The 20,140-nt window shown below is 36.5% G+C and overlaps 3 protein-coding genes across 3 annotated transcripts in view; all 3 read right to left on the minus strand.

Annotated features, from left to right (window-relative positions):
- Positions 1 to 810: 810 nt before the first annotated feature.
- Positions 811 to 3,659, minus strand: LOC139869408 (uncharacterized). The gene is made up of 4 exons (XM_071857726.1): positions 3,483 to 3,659; positions 2,034 to 2,139; positions 1,750 to 1,815; positions 811 to 1,012 (listed from the first exon to the last, which is right to left on the minus strand). The coding sequence occupies exons 1-3, from the start codon at positions 3,593 to 3,595 to the stop codon at positions 1,801 to 1,803; spliced, it is 234 nt and encodes a 77-aa protein (XP_071713827.1). The 5' UTR covers positions 3,596 to 3,659; the 3' UTR covers positions 811 to 1,012; positions 1,750 to 1,800.
- A 1,576-nt stretch (positions 3,660 to 5,235) lies between these two features.
- On the minus strand, positions 5,236 to 5,898 carry LOC139868294 (uncharacterized). The gene has a single exon (XM_071856621.1). It carries the CDS (start codon positions 5,896 to 5,898, stop codon positions 5,236 to 5,238), a length of 663 nt encoding a protein of 220 aa, XP_071712722.1.
- A 714-nt stretch (positions 5,899 to 6,612) lies between these two features.
- Positions 6,613 to 20,140, minus strand: part of LOC139868295 (uncharacterized) — a 107,871-nt gene continuing 94,343 nt past the window's right edge. The window contains exon 6 of the mRNA XM_071856623.1: positions 6,613 to 6,668. Coding sequence (XP_071712724.1) covers positions 6,613 to 6,668 — 56 coding nt within the window. The remainder of the gene's footprint in view (positions 6,669 to 20,140) is intronic.

Below are 20,140 nucleotides of genomic sequence, written 5' to 3' on the forward strand. Positions count from 1 at the left end.
GTTCATTGTAGGCAAATGTTATCAACAACGAAAGATTATGAATTCAATAATTGCAACTTCATCATGATATTTCATTGTAGGCTTATCTTATCAAACAACACTAGATTATGAATTCACTATTTGCAACTTAAAATGGATAAAAAGCACGAGACATTGCATTTGAAGTTGGAATAGTTCCAAACTAGTTAAGTTCCATTTCTTGTTTCTCAACTAGTTTGAGATTAAAGACTCATTATAAACTTCAACATTAACCAACATCATAAATTCGAATTTAAAGGACATTTGTGTCGTCATGTCAACAATGTAACATGATACTTTATCATAAAAAGCAGTATGTGATATATCAGATATATGCATTATTTTCAAATGTTATACTATCATTTGATATAATGTACAATAATGATCCAAGGTGAAAGTACATTTGTTTGTGGGCAACACCTTGACCAAGGTACTGTCACGGAATAATCCGATGAGACCTCGTAAAGTCGAATAAAAATACTACAAAATACTCTTCTCTTGAAGGAAAAAAAACTTTATCCATTTACCCATTTACCCGTTTTAACTAACCACAATACTTGAGTAACTTTGAGGCCATAACTTCAAAGTCATGCAAGTCACTAGTACCAGCCTCTTTGATGGCATTTTTTTTTTTTTTTTTTGATATATTAATGTAGAAGTAATCAGCTAACCCCATACAAGTTTATAAACATGATGAGTACTAACATGTAGGATTATTAGTATAATTAAGTTGTAGATCAGAATTGTCATTTTTTCAATTTTCTGTTGGAAATGGGAGTACAAAAAGGGCAACAATTACACCGATTAAATTTATTAGACTGTACAACAATCAAATAGATGTAAGTTGATTGCAGAAGGAGCCAGAAACAAACTTTGTACAATATTTATTAACATCTCTGCATATAATTATTCACTTCAGGGACAACTACAACAATAATATATTGATGCTCTTCAATAAACAGAATCTTTCTACTTCTTGCTGATCCAACAAACACTGCATATATCCAGATGAAGAAATGATTAGTTTTTTTTTTTTAGCTGTAAATTTTTAACTAATATGAAATTTTTTTGAAAGGTTTAACAAGTACGAATGACGTTAAATTATAAGTCAAACATCAAGCAAATGAAAGTTAATTAAAGAATCTTTATCTTTATCTAACAGCTAAACCACATGAGTTTAAGTTACTAACTTGTTAATACGGTCCACTACATTAATTCAAACGGGTAACGAAATTTTTTTTCCTGTTTATGCTACCGGAGGAGGGAAATTATCTTTACCCAAATATATGCAGCATAACTGGGTTATCCGGTGACCATTTCTGATCCTTTCTCTGGATCCATAAGATATGATTCCAGTGAGGTTTGAACCCGAGACGTCTTGTGAGGATATTAAGACCCCATCCACTAAGCTATATCTTGGGATGGTTTGCATTATTCGTAAAGATAGAAAAATTAAGAATTTGTTAATTAATCAAACAGCTAATTTCCTAACATCAAGATTATCTCTGTTATCTATTTTATACTAGTAACTTTTAGATCAATGAATATTAATACTTATTCTTACTTCTACGTCCATTTAAAAAAAAAAAAATTACAACAATCATCAAAGAGTGTTTGGTCTAGCGGTTATAAGTTCAAACCTCATTGGAGGCAATTATATAATGTGGGGTTGCCTTTAAAAATAAAAATTAGAATTCAGCAGTTTGTAGTTACAATAAACATATTACTTACAAATATATTTAACGGCGGATATCATGCTTACAGATGCTAGACGTCATGTCGTCATCCCATCTGCCACTGTACCCACGAAATAAATAATCACATCAATATTCCACAAAGAAAAAAGAGAGGGGGTCAAAAATTTGTAGACTAGAGCAACTCAAAAGACTCGAAACAGAGAATCAACAATAAAGATTATTAATTCAGTTAGATAAGACTTCATTGACTAACAACTTTTATAACTAAAAAAATCTAGGAAAAATTAGGAATTGAATATATGGGAAAATCGGTTATACCTTGAGAGCTGGTTCGCCTTTATTAGTGTTTGAGGCTTGTTTTGAAGCTGCTTTCATTTGAGCTTTTGCAGCTTTACCTGCAGCTGATTGTGCAAATTGTTCTTGCCTGCATATTCAGTTACAAACATATTGTGATTAATGACATCATTCCATATGTTTCACCATTTTTACAAAAAGAAGCATTTTGGACATTTGAAATCGAGCGAGCTAGATTTCAGCTCTTATACCCCATAATAATTATAATAATAAAAACTATTATAGGATGGCTAGTAATAACGCACTCAACGAATCAACGCAAATACAATTTTCAGTGTTAAACAATATCTACCATCATCAGCAAAAAATTATTTCCCTCTGTTTATAGCACAAAAGATAGCAAAAGATGAGTTGTACTGAATAAGTTAATAAGAAATATTAACTTGTTAATCCATCATCATCAAGCATAGGCACACAACCATTTTAGTGTACAATTTTTCTCGATGAAAAAAAAAAGGTTATTAGGGCACACATATGCAGTATAAGACCGCGTTTATCAACAAATTTCCCAATTAATTTAGTAAAAACAAAATCTCAATATGTTCCTTTCACATTGTGAAAGCGCAGAGAGTACTAAAGTAATTCAATGTTATTCGATGAACATTCAACGTGGCCTAAAGACTATTTGTTTTTTATGCCTGCAAAATAACTTAATCTTGTCTGCAACCGTAAGAGGCATATTGCTAAGTCTTCGAGTTTGCAGACAAAATAAGACAGTATTTTATCTTATGTCTTCAGAAAAACAAAAAGTCTGCAATACAAATGTCTGTGGGCGCACAGACATAAGACATAGTAAGATCTGCAGACTGAAAAACAAACAAAACCTAATATAAACATTTGTAGAATCAGGAATATATCAACCAAAAGTAGTAAACTGAAATTTTATCAATAGTAAACAGATAAAGTTTTATGTGTTCTATTAAAAATTTAATCAATAGAAAGGTTGCTTATGTGGGCCTTCGTGGTAGGTAAGGCGAGTATTTTTACTTAGATGTACACTGGTTAACCAGTAACCGTTTCCGACCATTTTCTCTGACGGTCTGAACCTCAGACCTTGTGAAAATTTATCACTAGTCTCTATACTTAAACACCCTAGATACCCCATGACTTAAAATTACAAAAATATAACTACTCATGAATAAATGAATTGAACGAATACTCAGAAATAATCAATTACTATAATTAACATGTGATCAAAAGAAATTAAAAATTCACTGGCCTAAAGAAGGATTATATTACCGATTCCTTAAACTCTGGTAATATCAATCAAGAATCAAATAATTCGGATAAAACCTAGAAGTACAAACGAGTAACCAATACTTACTGATTGGAAATTAAATAGTAACTAGTAATAATCAGATTGAAATGAAATTATTATTATTATTATGAATAAAAAAAGAAAAAATGAAAAACCTTTTTTCAGCGGCTTCAGCAGCTTTAGCTCTAGCTTCTTGAGAAGCCCTTTGTTCTTGTTCTAATCTTTCTTGTTTGGCAGCACCTCCACCAAAGCAATCCAAACACCCCATCTTTTTCTCTTTTCTTGTTTCTCGGTATCTAATCAATTTGGATCATCGCCCATACATTACAATTAAATGTTAAATAAATAAAATTTAAAATGTAAATTACCAAATGTAAACTAAAATTAATATTGAAAAATGGCCTAAATTTACCTTCATCATTTTGATAAGTACAATTTCAGTCCTTGTCGTTTGGTAATACTAGCAAATTAATGTTTGTGATATCAAATAAACACTTAAAAAATAAATATATGTAATTATAAAAAATAAACACTTAAACACTTACAGAAAAATTAAGTTCAAAATTAACTAAAAAACATCAGCACATGTTATGCATGTAGCCGTGAACTAGAAACAATGGTAAATCTTGTGTTAAATTGAATATTGATTTGTAGTTTTTGTTAATCAGACGATCAAAATTTTCTTTTCTTTTAGTTATAAGATATAATATATAATTTAATTTAATTTAACTTTAACGCTCCATTCTTGAGATTTTTTTTAATAGAAAGAAAAAGAAACAAATAGATTAAAAAATAGTAGTGATTCACGAGTTTTTATATTAAGCGGAAAGGAGATGAGAGTAGCGATTAGAAAAGATAATACATTAACATTTTGTTAACAATACTCTCCGCTCATATTTGGATGGATTAGGAAGGATAGTAAAACACTCTCATCCTCTTTCTTCTCCACTCCTTTTTGCTGAAAATAAAACTCGAGAATACAATAAGCAACGCTGTAAAAGTTGGTAGTCAAGGCTAGTCAGTCGGGATCTTGTGAGGATTAATTGGTCAAATCCGACATTAGTTGGGGACTAGTCAGACGTTAACTATCTTTGACTTTGATTGTATTTGACATACTTTAACATAAAAAATTTGACAATGACCAACTAATTTGAACTTTAACAATTTTGACTAACTATACATTCAGAGAGTAGCCCTAGACGCCTAGTTGGATGACTTACATATAAAAAACTCTATAATTTTATTTTATTTTTCATTATGTTTTTACTCCCTTCCTCCGTTCCATCCCTTATTGATAATACATAAATTTTTATTGGATTATTTCAAATTAATAATCAACTTCAACTTCATAAATAAATAAGAGCAATAAGGTAATAAAGTTTCTTCATATCCTTAACTCTTATATATATATATATATATATATATAAGACAAAAAGTAAAAAGTAAGGAATGCAATTGTAAAGTAAAGAAAAATTATATTGTAATGATAAGATTTTTTTAAACGGTGTATTTATATTTGGTTACTATTAATATGAGACAACAGAAAGAAAAGAATATCTAACTAGTTAATGATAAAACTTCCTAGAAGATTTGGTATATTGTTGATTAAACTTGGCATGAACCTTACACATTAAATTAAAGTACAAGTAACATAAAAAATTGCAAACAAGTCGTTTCTTCCAATTTGTACCATACATAATTTACAATTAAGAAATTTTCAAATGTGTATTAAACAATATGTGATCGAACTTCCAGTCCAACTCGACATGCCTAAATCTTGCAACAAGAAACCAAACTAAATAACAAGATCAAATTTACATAAAACAATAAATTGAACCAACAAAAACCCCTTAAAACAAACTAAAAAATGAAGTTGCTTGGGTTGTTATCAAAAGCAAAGAACATGAGTTACTTCTTCTTCAAGTACTCTTTCTTTACGATCTTCTTAGGCTGCTTTGAATTATACATTGCCTCGTCAATTATCGGAACAAAATACCATCCAATAGAAACGCATAATATCGCGAATGATCGTCCAGAAAACATCAATAACACCAGGATCAAGATCACAAACAATGAAACATAATATGAAGGTTTCCACCATTCACCTATATTTCTTATACATTGATCAAACTTAATCTTTATATAATCAACTAACTCATAATTGGCGCCAATAAGATCCCCATTAGCATTAGAAACATCCTTTTGATTTTCAATTGTTGAAGTATGATCTATATGATCTATTGAACTCGTGTTATTGTGTTTTCTATGATCTTGAAATTTGACTAGAATTGGTTTAACTTCATCAGGACTTGTATAAATGAACTTAACCATTGAAACATCCTCTGCCCCTTTTTGCGTGAAAATCTTTTGTCTTTTATGGTCAAGTTCCTCTAAAAGTGCCTCAAATTTGTCGAGCCCACGATCTGAATACGGGTTTTTGGTGGTCTTATTGCCTCTGATATGAAATATGTTCCGTTTTTGTCTTGTTTTTGTTGGTGAAGGGGCAGATAATGAACAAAAATCAAGGTCATCTTCTACTTGGTTACGAAGAGAGCCACAAATGAAGGCCATACTTTGTTGTTGTTGTTGCAAATTGTATGTTTGTAACGTGTGTGTGTTGTTGGGAGATATTTAATTTGTGTGAAATATCTTGCTAGTGTTTTAAGAATTATGAGTATCAAGGTGATAAGATTGGAATTTTACAGTATATAAAGGGTTTGTACACAAGACCAAATCCAATGGAAATTGGAAAGAAATGGTCAAGGGTGAAAGTTTTGACTTTTTGGGAAGTTTTGGAGAACCTTCTTAAACTTAAAAAAATAAAAATTAAATATGTTACTTTGGAACATTTCTTCTACTTATCCAATTTAATTCGTTCGTTTCACCTTATCCCCTTCAAACATTCGCAATCTTACTTGGTGATACAAAAGCGAAGTATCGACAATTTTTGACGTGGTTCGAAAGTTGAAACATAACACGTAATACGATAATCTTTTCATTTCTTGATATAAATAAATTTTCTTGTTAACGAATATGATTTGTTAAGAAAAAAAGAAGTTGAATTAGTAGTTTACTTAATAGTATACAAAATGTTTTAACCATTTATCTTAACTATTTTTTTTCTTTCTACCATTTAACACTAAATACAAATCGCCGTATAAATTTTGGATCAAATATTTTAATTACCCTTATTATGACGTTCATACATAAAACATACATATTTTTTTTCGAAAGACAAGTATTATATTATAAACGAAGGAAACAGTACACCTAGCAAGAAGCTAGCTAAGACATCGAGAACACGAAGCAAGCACAAACGAAAACAAAACGCGACTTAGCCCCTACCACAAGAAAAAAAAAACAAAAAAACAAAACACGACTGCACTCTAAGAAACTCGAAAGCCTCAACCGACCAAAACCTAGCGAAAAAACGACATTTGAAGCACGATAAAGGCTAAACCAAAACATTACAAAAAGACCCGAAACACCAAACAACCACGACCCAAATATACACTTGTACGAGTTCAAGTCCGAGTCCAACTCCAAATCTGAATCCGAATTCGATGAGGATGAAAAATCTTCATTAGATGCATCATCTCCCTCTAAGTCTTATATCATCAACGAGATAAGCTCTTTCGAATCATCTATGTTCATCCCGACATCTTCTGCGATTCAATTTTTTTCCCCTTGGTGGGATGGAGGAGACAATAATGACCAATGAATTACCGATTTCAAATAGGTTTCAGAAGAGATATGATCAAGTGAGGTGTGTATCGCGGCACTTAGGCGTTGTTCCCGAGTTTGTTCGAGAAGGAAAAGAAATGAAATGAATAGGAAGGAAGACGGTCATTTCAAATTGGAATGAAGCTTCGAAGAAAATTACATTGTGGAGAAAGATAATAAATGACATTCAAGTATAATCTCTCTTAATCTTAAACAATGTACAAGAACCTATATTTATAGATACAAAGAGACTAACCCAGAACCTTCTACTAAATACATAATTAATATACTTAAATGCATATTTAATAATTGTAACACTCTCCCTCAAGTTGGAGCATAAATAATGATCTGAATCGTCACAAAACCGAACACGAGCAACTAAATTTGTCTCATCGGGGACGAACAAACAACTAAAAACGCTTCAACAAGAGCATCCAAACTCGCCTCACAAGGGACGGCAAAAGAACTATACTTGACTCACCATGAGCAACCAAACTCATCTCGCCAGGGATGACCAACTAACCAAAGTTGCCTCATAATGGAAAACCTAACTCATTGTCACACCCTCTAAATGGGATCGGGGGTAACTGTGACCAACCAATACCAAAATACAAGTGTATAAGCGAGAATGACTCAAAATGCGACGTTTTTATTAAAACCATAAATAAGTTGCAGTGGAAATAAATAGTCGTGACAAATGAAAATCCAAAATGTAAATAGTAGTTGTTCAAATGCATAAATGTAAATGATAATGCGGACTCCAAGTAGCAGCATAGCACCAAGTAGCAAAGCTAATCATCACCTGAGACAAAATATGCTTAAAAGTGTCAATCAAAAAAGTTGGTGAAATTCATAGGTTTATTGGTAACAACCAAAATTTTTAGACCACGAGATTTAGTTATCAAGCTTTGGTATAGACATATCAGTTCGAAAGTGGTGCCGAAGTGTATGATATCGAAACTAAACAAATTTACCCCATAACTGAAATGTCCCGTTCATATTGATTATAAACGTTCCATATTAATTGATTTCGTCGCGAGGTTTTGACCTCTATATGAGACGTTTTTCAAAGACTGCATTCATTTTTAAAACAACCATAACCTTTATTTTATCTATAAAGGATTAAAAAGCATTACATAGATTATCAAATAATGATAATCTAAAATATACCGTTTACACACGACCATTACATAATGGTTTACAATAAGAATATATGTGATGCCCCGTACAAAACCATCGTGTACGAATCATCAACAACAGGATCATTACAAGGTTAAGTACTATATGCTGTAATTAAAGAAGTTGCATTCACGATAAAAAGGTGATGTCATAACCGACATCAAATGTTTTACATTTCAAAAGCATGCTTCACTAAGTAGAAGCAAATAATAAGTGTATGTGACCACAATGGTCGTTACAAGTCATAGTTCAAAAGTACTAAAGTTTGAATGCAAGGTAAAGTAGTTCATGCGATGACAACTCTAAGCAGCGGGTGTCTACAGCACGACTAGTACACAGTGGAAGCTAACCTCAAGCACCTGAGAAAAACATGCTTAAAAACGTCAACACAAAGGTTGGTGAGCTATAGTTTAAGTATAACAGTATGTAAGGTAGGCCACGAGATTTCAGTGCTACAAAGAGCGTTTCAAAACAGTATGATAAAGTATATGTTTAACCGTGGGCACTTGGTAACTAACTTAACGTTTATACCCCCTGAAAGTACACTTGGCAAGTGCGTATGTCTACGAAGTATTAAACACTCATTAAATGCTAGCGCGACTAGCCCGAGTGGGGATGTCAAACCCTATGGATCCATATCTAAGATTCGCGTTCACGGTTCAAAAACCAATGATTAAACATTACCGAGCTAAAGGGAATGTTTATGCCGTTGTATAACCCACACATATATAAGTTTAAGTACTCGTGCCTAGTATGTAAAACATAAAATCCGCATGTATTCTCAGTTCCCAAAATAAGTTAAAGTAAAAAGGGAATGCTATAACTCACAATGATAATGTAGTCGTAAAGTCGGTTCGGAAAAGGTGTGCAAGTAATTGGTCCGAAGGTCCTCAACCTAAGGCAAATAGTACTAAGTCAGTAAATCATCTTAATAGGTTTAAAAGTATGTAAATAAGGTCTTAAGGTTCATCATCATTCATCATTTAACAAAAGGTGTAAAGTAAGTTTCGTTTATGAAAGTAGTTTAAAACGAAGACTGACTTCAGTCAGTCACCACGGCCACTACCCTTACTGAATTAAGGTGAGACCAGTGGCCATGGCTCCGTATATGAGTCCTTTAAGTTTGGTAAAATTTACAGAAACAAACTCGTCTTCGTTTAACCGTGGTGACGGTCTAAGTGCGAGTAGGTCAGAAATTTCTGCACAACGTTAAAGGACATAGTGACGATCGGAGGGCCATAAATCCTAAACCGTAACTCGGATTAAGATGAGTCCTATATGAAAAGTTATCTAATCGAAAATTTCTATCTAAAAATCATGGTCTCAGTAGCCCAGGTCTACTGGTCTGTTACAGAAACAGCAGGTCAGTAGGGTTTGGACAGAAACAGTAAGTTTAAGTGAGTTCCGGTGGTCTTGGTGCTTGATGTTCATCATGGTTCTCATCCTTGATGCATATAGCTTCAAGTGTACAACTCATTGATGTATCTATATCATCTTAACCAAGTCTTGACCATCATAACCCTAGTGCAAGTCTAAGACATGAAGCACAACTCACTTAAGAGTTGCATGTAGTTTGATGAACCAAAGTTACATCAAAGTCTTAGGTTTGACACTTACATGAACTATAATAGAAATATTGAACTCTAAACTTGAAAATAAACTAACTAATCAAGATCTTAAGATGTAGAACATAGTTCTTAGTTAGATCTTGAAGATCCAAGACTCAAAAGTCTAGATCAAGCATAAGTATACAAAGTTATTTTTAAAGAAAACTTATTTGTGTGTTCTTGAACTTTCAAGTTAACTTTTAGTTCAAGATTAATGAGATCAAAGTTAACTAGTAACATTTGACCAATAATAACATAAATCATGAAATTAAAGTGCAAGTAAATGAAGTAAATAGCTAAGTAAACAAGTAATTAAGTTCATGGTTTGCATACTTTAAAGATTCAAGCCTAAGCTTGATCTTTAAGGAAAGTAAACTTTAAAGTTTATTTCATGAATCACAAGTATGCTTTCAACACATGAACTTACAAACTCTTGAAACAATATAAGTAGAACATAAACTAGTAAGTTTAGTTCTTGTGTTCTTGATAAATACAAGATATTATGAAGAATCAAACTAGTAAGTTTGATCTTGTAACTAGTAAAGAACAACTAACAATTATATGTAACAAACTAACAACAACAAGTAATCAAACTACAAGTAACAAAAGATGATGATGATTAAGTGATGTTTGGTTTCGGTTTTGGTTAAAGAAAAAGAAGAGAAATTAAAGCTTGTTACTTACAACAACTAGAGAGAAAAGAGAGAAAACTTGGAAGTATTTTTGTGTGTGTGTTTGAAGGAGAGAATGCAAGTGAAGAGATGATACAAAAATGAATCAAACACTCCCACCATGGCCTTCTAGGCCACGGTTCTGCAGCAAGAAAGGGAGGGGGGAGTAGTTCTTTGGTTACTAGCTTGTAAAGTTCATTAAAGTTGGATATTAGATGTATGTGCATGGGGATTAAGTGTTAACAAGATTCCAAGTATTCTAACTAACTAGTTGCATTCAAATATGATACTTACACATGAAAGAGTGGGCTAACTAAGTCCATGTATGGTGTAGGGTGGGCTCTTTAAGTCCATGTACAAATATAAAGCCCAAGTTCCAAGTTATTAACAAATAAATCCAATTAAAGCCCAAGTAACTAACTAATCACCATTGTTAATTAAAATGATTAATAAACTTAATCATGAATGCAAATAATATCTAAAAATATTATTCGTGAAAGTTCCGGGTGTCACAAAGATGTTTCGGGCAATTAAAGTCAAGTTCAGGCAATCATGGCAACATGTAAATGTAATAACGTACATTCGTTTAATCACACGTATTAATAATAACAATTATTAATAAATAAACGTTGGAAATTCCAGGGTCGTTACATTACCCACCTGTTAAAGAAAATTTCGTCCCGAAATTTAAGCTGAGGTAGATGGAGGAGTCGGGAAAAGGTGAGCATACTTCCGCATCATTTGATCCTCTCGCTCCCAAGTAAACTCAGGTCCTCGTTTGGCATTCCATCATACTCGTACAATCGGAATCTTGTTGTGTTTCAAAGTTTTGATCTCACGATCCATAATTTCAACAGGTTCTTCCACAAAGTGGAGTTTGTCATCAATTGTAAGTTCTTCCAGTGGTATGATAAGTTCTGGTGCAGCAAGGCACTTCTTCAAGTTTGACACGTGGAAGGTAGGATGAACTGAGCTCAATTGTGCTGGTAGATCCAAACGGTAAGTAACGGGTCCAACACGTTCCAAGATCTCAAAAGGACCAATGTATCGTGGGTTTAACTTTCCACGTTTTCCAAAACGGATCACACCTTTCCAAGGTGCAACCTTCAACATTACACGATCACCAATGTTGAATTCAAATTCTTTACGTTTAAGATCGGCATAACTCTTTTGACGGTCACGAGCAGTCTTAAGTCTCGCTTGAATCTGAGCAATCTTCTCCGTCGTTTCGTGGACTACCTCGGGTCCAGTGATTTACTTTTCGCCTACTTTGGCCCAACAAATAGGAGATCGGCACTTACGGCCATACAATGCTTCAAAAGGTGCAGCATTAATGCTAGAGTGATAACTGTTGTTGTACGAGAATTCGGCTAGTGGCAAATGCCTTTCCCAGGCCTTTCCAAAATCAATGACACATGCACGCAGCATGTCCTCCAAGGTCTGAATCGTTCGTTTACTTTGCATGTCAGTCTGAGGATGATAAGCAGTACTCATGTCAAGACGGGTTCCCATGGCTTCTTGCAAAGAACGCCAAAATCTAGAAGCAAAACGGGAATCGCGATCGGAGATGATCGATAAAGGTACACCATGACGAGATACAACCTCCTTGATGTAAAGTTAAGCAAGTCTCTCCATTGTATCAGTTTCCTTCATCGCTAGGAAGTGTGCAGATTTGATAAGGCGGTCAACAATAACCCAAATAGTATCGTATCCGCCCACCGTCTTTGGTAGCTTGGTGATGAAATCCATCATTATCCTTTCCCACTTCCATTGTGGGATTTCCGGTTGTTGAAGCAACCCAGAAGGTCTCTGATGCTCGGCTTTAACCTTCGAGCAAGTCAAACACTTACCAACATAAGTCGCAACGTCCTTCTTAAGATTCGGCCACCAATACTGTTCTTTAAGGTCGTGGTACATTTTGCCCGCTCCAGGGTGAATTGAATATCTCGATTTGTGTGCTTCATCAAGTATCAGGTTTCGTAGATCTACATAATAAGGTACCCAAATTCTTCCGGCATAGCATCGGAGTCCAGACTCCCTAACCTCGAATCGAGAGACAAGTATGTTCAAATGTTCGTGAGATATATTCTCCTCCTTGAGAGCCTCATCTTGGGCTACTCTGATCTGGCTGTTGAGGTTCGAATGGATGGTGATGTTCAGAGCCCTAACACGAAGAGGTGTCGTCCTCTCCTTTCGGCTTAAAGCGTCAGCTACAACATTGGCCTTGCCAGGGTGATAACGGAGTTCACAATCATAGTCGTTGAGCGTCTCGATCCATCGACGCTGCCTCATATTCAGTTGCTTCTGATCGAAGATGTGCTGGAGACTCTTGTGATCGGTGAAGATAGTGCTCTTAGTTCCATACAAATAATGTCTCCACAATTTGAGCGCAAAGACAACGACTCCAAGTTCAAGATCGTGAGTAGTGTAGTTCCATTCGTGAATCTTCAATTGTCGAGAAGCATAGGCAATAACCTTTGATCGTTGCATCAGTACACAACCAAAACCACTCTTCGATGCATCACAATAAACAACAAAGTCGTCACTGCCTTCGGGAAGTGATAGGATAGGTGCGGAGGTTAACTTTTTCTTCAAAGTTTGGAATGATGATTCGTGTGTGGGTTCCCAAATGAACTTCTTGCCCTTGTGAGTCAGCGCGGTCAAAGGACGCGCAATCAGAAAAAATCCTTCAATGAACCTTCGATAATAACCGGTGAGACTTAGGAATTGGCGAATATGCATCGGAGTAGTGGGGGTCTCCCACTTGCTGATGGCTTCAATCTTGGTGGGATCAACTTTGATACCCTGGTCGCTCACAACATGACCCAGAAATTGAACTTCCTTCAACCAAAATTCACACTTGGAGAATTTGGCGTAAAGTTGCTCTTGTCTCAGGAGCTCGAGCACTAGTCGGAGGTGTTGCTCATGTTCTTCTTCGCTCTTAGAGTAGATGAGGATATCATCTATGAAGACGATAACAAACTTATCCAAGTACGGCTTGCAGACACGATTCATGAGGTCCATGAACACGGCAGGTGCATTGGTCAATCCGAATGGCATCACGAGAAACTCATAATGACCATAACGAGTTCTAAATTCAGTCTTCATCACGTCACTTTCCTTCACCCTCAGCTGGTGATATCCGGATCGCAAATCGATCTTTGAGTAAACGCTCGATCCTTGTAGTTGATCAAAAAGATCATCAATTCGTGGAAGAGGATACCGATTCTTGATAGTCAATTTGTTGAGTTCACGGTAGTCGATACACATACGGAAGGATCCATCCTTCTTCTTCACAAACAACACAGGTGCGCCCCAAGGTGAGAAGCTTGGTTGGATAAATCCTCTATCAAGTAGTTCTTGTAGTTGACTTTGTAATTCTTGCATCTCGAAAGGTGCGAGTCTATAAGGTGCGCGAGCTACATGTGCAGCTCCTGGCACTAAATCAATCTGAAACTCTACTGCTCTTTGCGGTGGCAATCCAGGCAATTCCTCTGGGAAGACATCGGAAAATTCGTTCACAATTCGAACATCGTTCACGCTCTTCACCTCAGTTTCTACCGCTTTCACATGTGCTAGGACAGCAAAACGTCCTTTCTTCATAATCTTTTGCGCTTTCACGCAACTAATGAGGTTCAACTTCGAGGTACATCTCTCTCCATAGATAACCAGTGGTTCGCCATCTCCTTGTGGTATGCGAAGTGCTTTATCTCCACAGATAATATCGGCACTTATCTTGCTCAACCAATCCATGCCGACGATCACGTCAAAACTTCCCAGTTTGATAGGTATCAAATCAATTTCGAAATCTGCACCAGCTATGTTGATAATAGCTCCACGACTAATATGGTCAACTTTCTCAAGTTTTCCATTGGCGACCTCGACAAGCATACTCTCTTTTAACGGGACTAATGACCAATTAATCTTATCGCAAAAATGTCTACATAAATAACTTCTATCTGCACCAGTATCAAACAAGACAGAAGCTAAAAGATTGTTGATTATGAATATACCTGTTACCAAGTCGGGGTTATCGCGTGCATCCCTTGCATTAACATTAAACGCTCTACCACGGGGTGGCCTGCCATCTTTTCGCTTGTTTGGGCACGCATTTCTGAAATGGCCCGTCTGTCCGCATTCGTAGCACTTTTTCGGTCCATTGGTGTTCGGCTTCCCATTCAAAGTGGTGACCTTGCAGCCTTTCCCGATATGCCCAGCCCGTTGGCACTTCTCACAGACAACATTGCAATATCCAGTATGGTGCTTGTAGCACTACTTGCATTGTGGTAAGGTTCCTTTGTAGTTCGGGTTGGTGTTGTTGTTGGGATTAGGGTTTCCACCGTTGTTGTGCCTCTTGGCGGGGGTTTGATCGTAGTTTCTCCCCCCTGTTGTTGTGGTTGTTGTGGTTATTGTCCCATTTCCTCTTTTCGCTACTACCAGCCTCAAACTTAGCCTTCTCCGGCTCATCAATAAGAATCTGATTCATGAGGGTATGCGCCATGCGCATTGCTTCGGGAACATTCGGTGGTTTGGACGATGTGACATTTCCTTTGATGGACTTAGGAAGTCCCCAGAAGTATCTCTCCATACGCTTGAATTTCGGTGTAACCATTGTCGGACACATAAGAGCTAGTTCCAAGAATCTCCTGTTGTAACCGTCAAGGTCGTTCCCAACGGCCTTTAACTGCATGAATTCGATTTCCATCTTCTAGATTTTGGTTCTCGGACAATACTCATCAATCATAGCCGCTTTGAATTCCTCTCATGGCGTAGCATACGCCTCATCGATACCTTTCTCTTGAGCTAACGTGTTCCACCACGTTAGTGCGCCGTCAGATAGCGTGCAAGATGCAAACTTGGTTTTATTGTCCTCCGAACAGTTGCTAACTCGGAATACTGATTCAAGTTTCTCGAACCATCTGGTGAGACCAATCGGTCCCTCGGTTCCACTGAAGTTATGCGGTTTGCAGCTCTGGAATTCCTTGTAAGTACACCCATTTCGAACGGGTAGGATAACCGGTGGTGGTGGCGGTGGAGCTTGGAGGTTTCTTTCTGCTAGGGCTGCAGCTACCCGTTCTTGGATCATCTCTTCAATTTGAGCAGCAGTAGGTGTGGATCGACCGTTAGCCATGATGTTCTAAACAAAAATTTTGACTCAAGTCAAAATCCAGTATGCAAGTAGTAATAATACAGTATATAGTAACCAACATGGAATCAAAACATCACATGTTGTTAAAGAACGCATCTAGGTACAAATACCACAGAATCATCGTACAGTAATGTAAATAGGACATCGTGCAAAAATTAAATAACACAAAGTTCCATTCATTAATAATAATAAGTTTCATACATTCGCATAAGTTCTTACAATACATAAATAATACAAGAAGCTACTACTAGATTACATCATGAAATCTAATACAAAAGTCCTACGGTGAAGGTGGGTGTAGGATGTCTAAAACCTGAGCCAACTGCTCCTCGAGCTCAGTAACCCGAGCTCGGAGAATCTGTACCTCCCTTGTCAATTCCTCGACAGTGGGAGCTGGTGGGCAGGCGGTGCCGGCGGTGCAGGTGGTACCGGTGGTGCAGATGGTGCAGCCCTCACGAAACGAGGTTCAGATGTTCCGGCTCCAGAAATAGTCAGCACGTAACGAGGTGCCTTATGTATGAGTGGGTCGTCAGGGTACGGCACAAGTCGCTTACGGGCAGTAGCCCTCCGACGCCGACCAAAAGCGTCAGTGAAAGCACGACCTCCATTCACCCCTGGAATAACGGTGCCATCAGGACGGTACCGCTTCTTCGGCGGGTTGGAGGGTGCATGTATAGGTATATCAGCAGGGTCCTCGTCGTCACTGGAGTCATCCGAAGAGGTGTCGTCTGATGGAGCATCAGTGGAAGACCCGTCGTCTGAATCATGTGGTGGCGATACGGGTGGCTCAACTGGCAGTCCGAAGACGGCTAACATCTGTCTGTGTCTGCCTGGCAGAATCGGCACTAAACGTCCGTCGGAGTGCGTCGGCAAGGCGTGCGCATATGGTTACGAAATGGCCCTTCCCCGAACTCCGCGGGAATCTCAATCCCACCGATGCGGGGCTGTGACCCCGAGGGTCCGGGAGCAGACGGAGCTGGAATCTCCGTAGGGCCTACGTGTCCATTGGAAGCAGCCACTGGGGCAGGTGTACTACTACTGGCTCCGGAAGTAGAAGCTCCGGGATCACTAATGGGTAGCGGGACTGGTGTATCGGCAGCAGCAGCAGGTGGGGCGACAGGGTCTGAGTCTGAACTGCCCAAAACGCTAGCAGGTGGTACATTCGACATCTAAACAAGGAAAATAAATTTTCCATGTCAGTAAGTCATAAAGCAAGCACATATTAGGCCAACAGTTTAAATCATGTATAACAATAAGTAGCATGGCAATAATAACGAATCGTTCAGAAGTATCATGCAATCGAAAGCAAGTAATATCATCCAGTAGTGAAATCATGTAATAGCATACGGCATATAGCAGTAACAGTAAGCAGCAGCATGCAGTAAGTTCAGCGGAAACAAGTAAACTAGCAAGTTGTAGATTAGTCCTATTAGTGAATCCTACTCGGGTCGGTCTTAGACTCACTAATACAACCTAATTCCCTACAACCAATGCTCTGATACCAAATGTGATGCCCCGTACAAAACCATCGTGTACGAATCATCAACAACAGGATCATTACAAGGTTAAGTACTATATGCTGTAATTAAAGAAGTTGCATTCACGATAAAAAGGTGATGTCATAACCGACATCAAATGTTTTACATTTCAAAAGCATGCTTCACTAAGTAGAAGCAAATAATAAGTGTATGTGACCACAATGGTCGTTACAAGTCATAGTTCAAAAGTACTAAAGTTTGAATGCAAGGTAAAGTAGTTCATGCGATGACAACTCTAAGCAGCGGGTGTCTACAGCACGACTAGTACATAGCGGAAGCTAACCTCAAGCACCTGAGAAAAACATGCTTAAAAACGTCAACACAAAGGTTGGTGAGCTATAGTTTAAGTATAACAGTATGTAAGGTAGGCCACGAGATTTCAGTGCTACAAAGAGCGTTTCAAAATAGTATGATAAAGTATATGTTTAACCGTGGGCACTTGGTAACTAACTTAACGTTTATACCCCCTGAAAGTACACTTGGCAAGTGCGTATGTCTACGAAGTATTAAACACTCGTTAAATGCTAGCGCGACTAGCCTGAGTGGGGATGTCAAACCCTATGGATCCATATCTAAGATTCGCGTTCACGGTTCAAAAACCAATGATTAAACGTTACCGAGCTAAAGGGAATGTTTATGCCGTTGTATAACCCACACATATATAAGTTTAAGTACTCGTGCCTAGTATGTAAAACATAAAATCTGCATGTATTCTCAGTTCCCAAAATAAGTTAAAGTAAAAAGGGAATGCTATAACTCACAATGATAATGTAGTCGTAAAGTCGGTTCGGAAAAGGTGTGCAAGTAATTGGTCTGAAGGTCCTCAACCTAAGGCAAATAGTACTAAGTCAGTAAATCGTCTTAATAGGTTTAAAAGTATGTAAATAAGGTCTTAAGGGTCATCATCATTCATCATTTAACAAAAGGTGTAAAGTAAGTTTCGTTTATGAAAGTAGTTTAAAACGAAGACTGACTTCAGTCAGTCACCACGGCCTCTACCCTTACTGAATTAAGGTGAGACCAGTGGCCATGGCTCCGTATATGAGTCCTTTAAGTGTGGTAAAATTTACAGAAACAAACTCGTCTTCGTTTAACCGTGGTGACGGTCTAAGTGCGAGTAGGTCAGAAATTTCTGCACAACGTTAAAGGACATAGTGACGATCGGAGGGCCATAAATCCTAAACCGTAACTCGAATTAAGACGAGTCCTATATGAAAAGTTATCTACTCGAAAAGTTCTATCTAAAAATCATAGTCTCAGTAGCCCAGGTCTACTGGTATGTTACAGAAACAGCAGGTCAGTAGGGGTTGGACAGAAAAAGTAAGTTTAAGTGAGTTCCGGTGGTCTTGGTGCTTGATGTTCATCATGGTTCTCATCCTTGATGCATATAGCTTCAAGTGTACAACTCAATAATGTATCTACATCATCTTAACCAAGTCTTGACCATCATAACCCTAGTGCAAGTCTAAGACATGAAGCACAACTCACTTAAGAGTTGCATGTAGTTTGATGAACCAAAGTTACATCAAAGTCTTAGGTTTGACAATTACATGAACTATAATAGAAATATTGAACTCTAAACTTGAAAATAAACTAACTAATCAAGATCTTAAGATGTAGAACATAGTTCTTAGTTAGATCTTGAAGATCCAAGACTCAAAAGTCTAGATCAAGCATAAGTATACAAAGTTATTTTTAAAGAAAACTTATTTGTGTGTTCTTGAACTTTCAAGTTAACTTTTAGTTCAAGATTAATGAGATCAAAGTTAACTAGTAACATTTGACCAATAATAACATAAATCATGAAATTAAAGTGCAAGTAAATGAAGTAAATAGCTAAGTAAACAAGTAATTAAGTTCATGGTTTGCATACTTTAAAGATTCAAGCCTAAGCTTGATCTTTAAGGAAAGTAAACTTTAAAGTTTATTTCATGAATCACAAGTATGCTTTCAACACATGAACTTACAAACTCTTGAAACAATATAAGTAGAACATAAATTAGTAAGTTTAGTTCTTGTGTTCTTGATAAATACAAGATATTATGAAGAATCAAACTAGTAAGTTTGATCTTGTAACTAGTAAAGAACAACTAACAATTATATGTAACAAACTAACAACAACAAGTAATCAAACTACAAGTAACAAAAGATGATGATGATTAAGTGATGTTTGGTTTCGGTTTTGGTTAAAGAAAAAGAAGAGAAATTAAAGCTTGTTACTTACAACAACTAGAGAGAAAAGAGAGAAAACTTGGAAGTATTTTTGTGTGTGTGTTTGAAGGAGAGAATGCAAGTGAAGAGATGATACAAAAATGAATCAAACACTCCCACCATGGCCTTCTAGGCCACGGTTCTGCAGCAAGAAAGGGAGGGGGGAGTAGTTCTTTGGTTACTAGCTTGTAAAGTTCATTAAAGTTGGATATTAGATGTATGTGCATGGGAATTAAGTGTTAACAAGATTCCAAGTATTCTAACTAACTAGTTCCATTCAAATATGATACTTACACATGAAAGAGTGGGCTAACTAAGTCCATGTATGGTGTAGGGTGGGCTCTTTAAGTCCATGTACAAATATAAAGCCCAAGTTCCAAGTTATTAACAAATAAATCCAATTAAAGCCCAAGTAACTAACTAATCACCATTGTTAATTAAAATGATTAATAAACTTAATCATGAATGCAAATAATATCTAAAAATATTATTCGTGAAAGTTCCGGGTGTCACAAAGACGTTTCGGGCAATTAAAGTCAAGTTCGGGCAATCATGGCAACATGTAAATGTAATAACGTACATTCGTTTAATCACACGTATTAATAATAACAATTATTAATAAATAAACGTTGGAAATTCCAGGGTTGTTACAATATATTACATCAAAAATAAGTTTCTTGAATGCAGTTTTTACATAATATCATACAAGCATGGACTCCAAATCTTTTCCTTATT

This window comes from Rutidosis leptorrhynchoides, chromosome 9 (assembly GCF_046630445.1).
Source record: "Rutidosis leptorrhynchoides isolate AG116_Rl617_1_P2 chromosome 9, CSIRO_AGI_Rlap_v1, whole genome shotgun sequence".
NCBI classification, from domain to species: domain Eukaryota; kingdom Viridiplantae; phylum Streptophyta; class Magnoliopsida; order Asterales; family Asteraceae; genus Rutidosis; species Rutidosis leptorrhynchoides.

What these genes read in the sequence shown, in the direction of transcription:
- LOC139868294 (XM_071856621.1), bottom strand. Translation starts at nt 5,898, where the DNA reads ATGGCCTTCATTTGTGGCTCTCTTCGTAACCAAGTAGAAGATGACCTT.
- LOC139869408 (XM_071857726.1), bottom strand. Translation starts at nt 3,595, where the DNA reads ATGGGGTGTTTGGATTGCTTTGGTGGAGGTGCTGCCAAACAAGAAAGA. An exon ending in GCTGAAGCCGCTGAAAAAAG is followed by an intron (nt 2,140 to 3,482) that starts GTTTTTCATTTT and finishes CTGAATATGCAG; the next exon opens with GCAAGAACAATTTGCACAAT.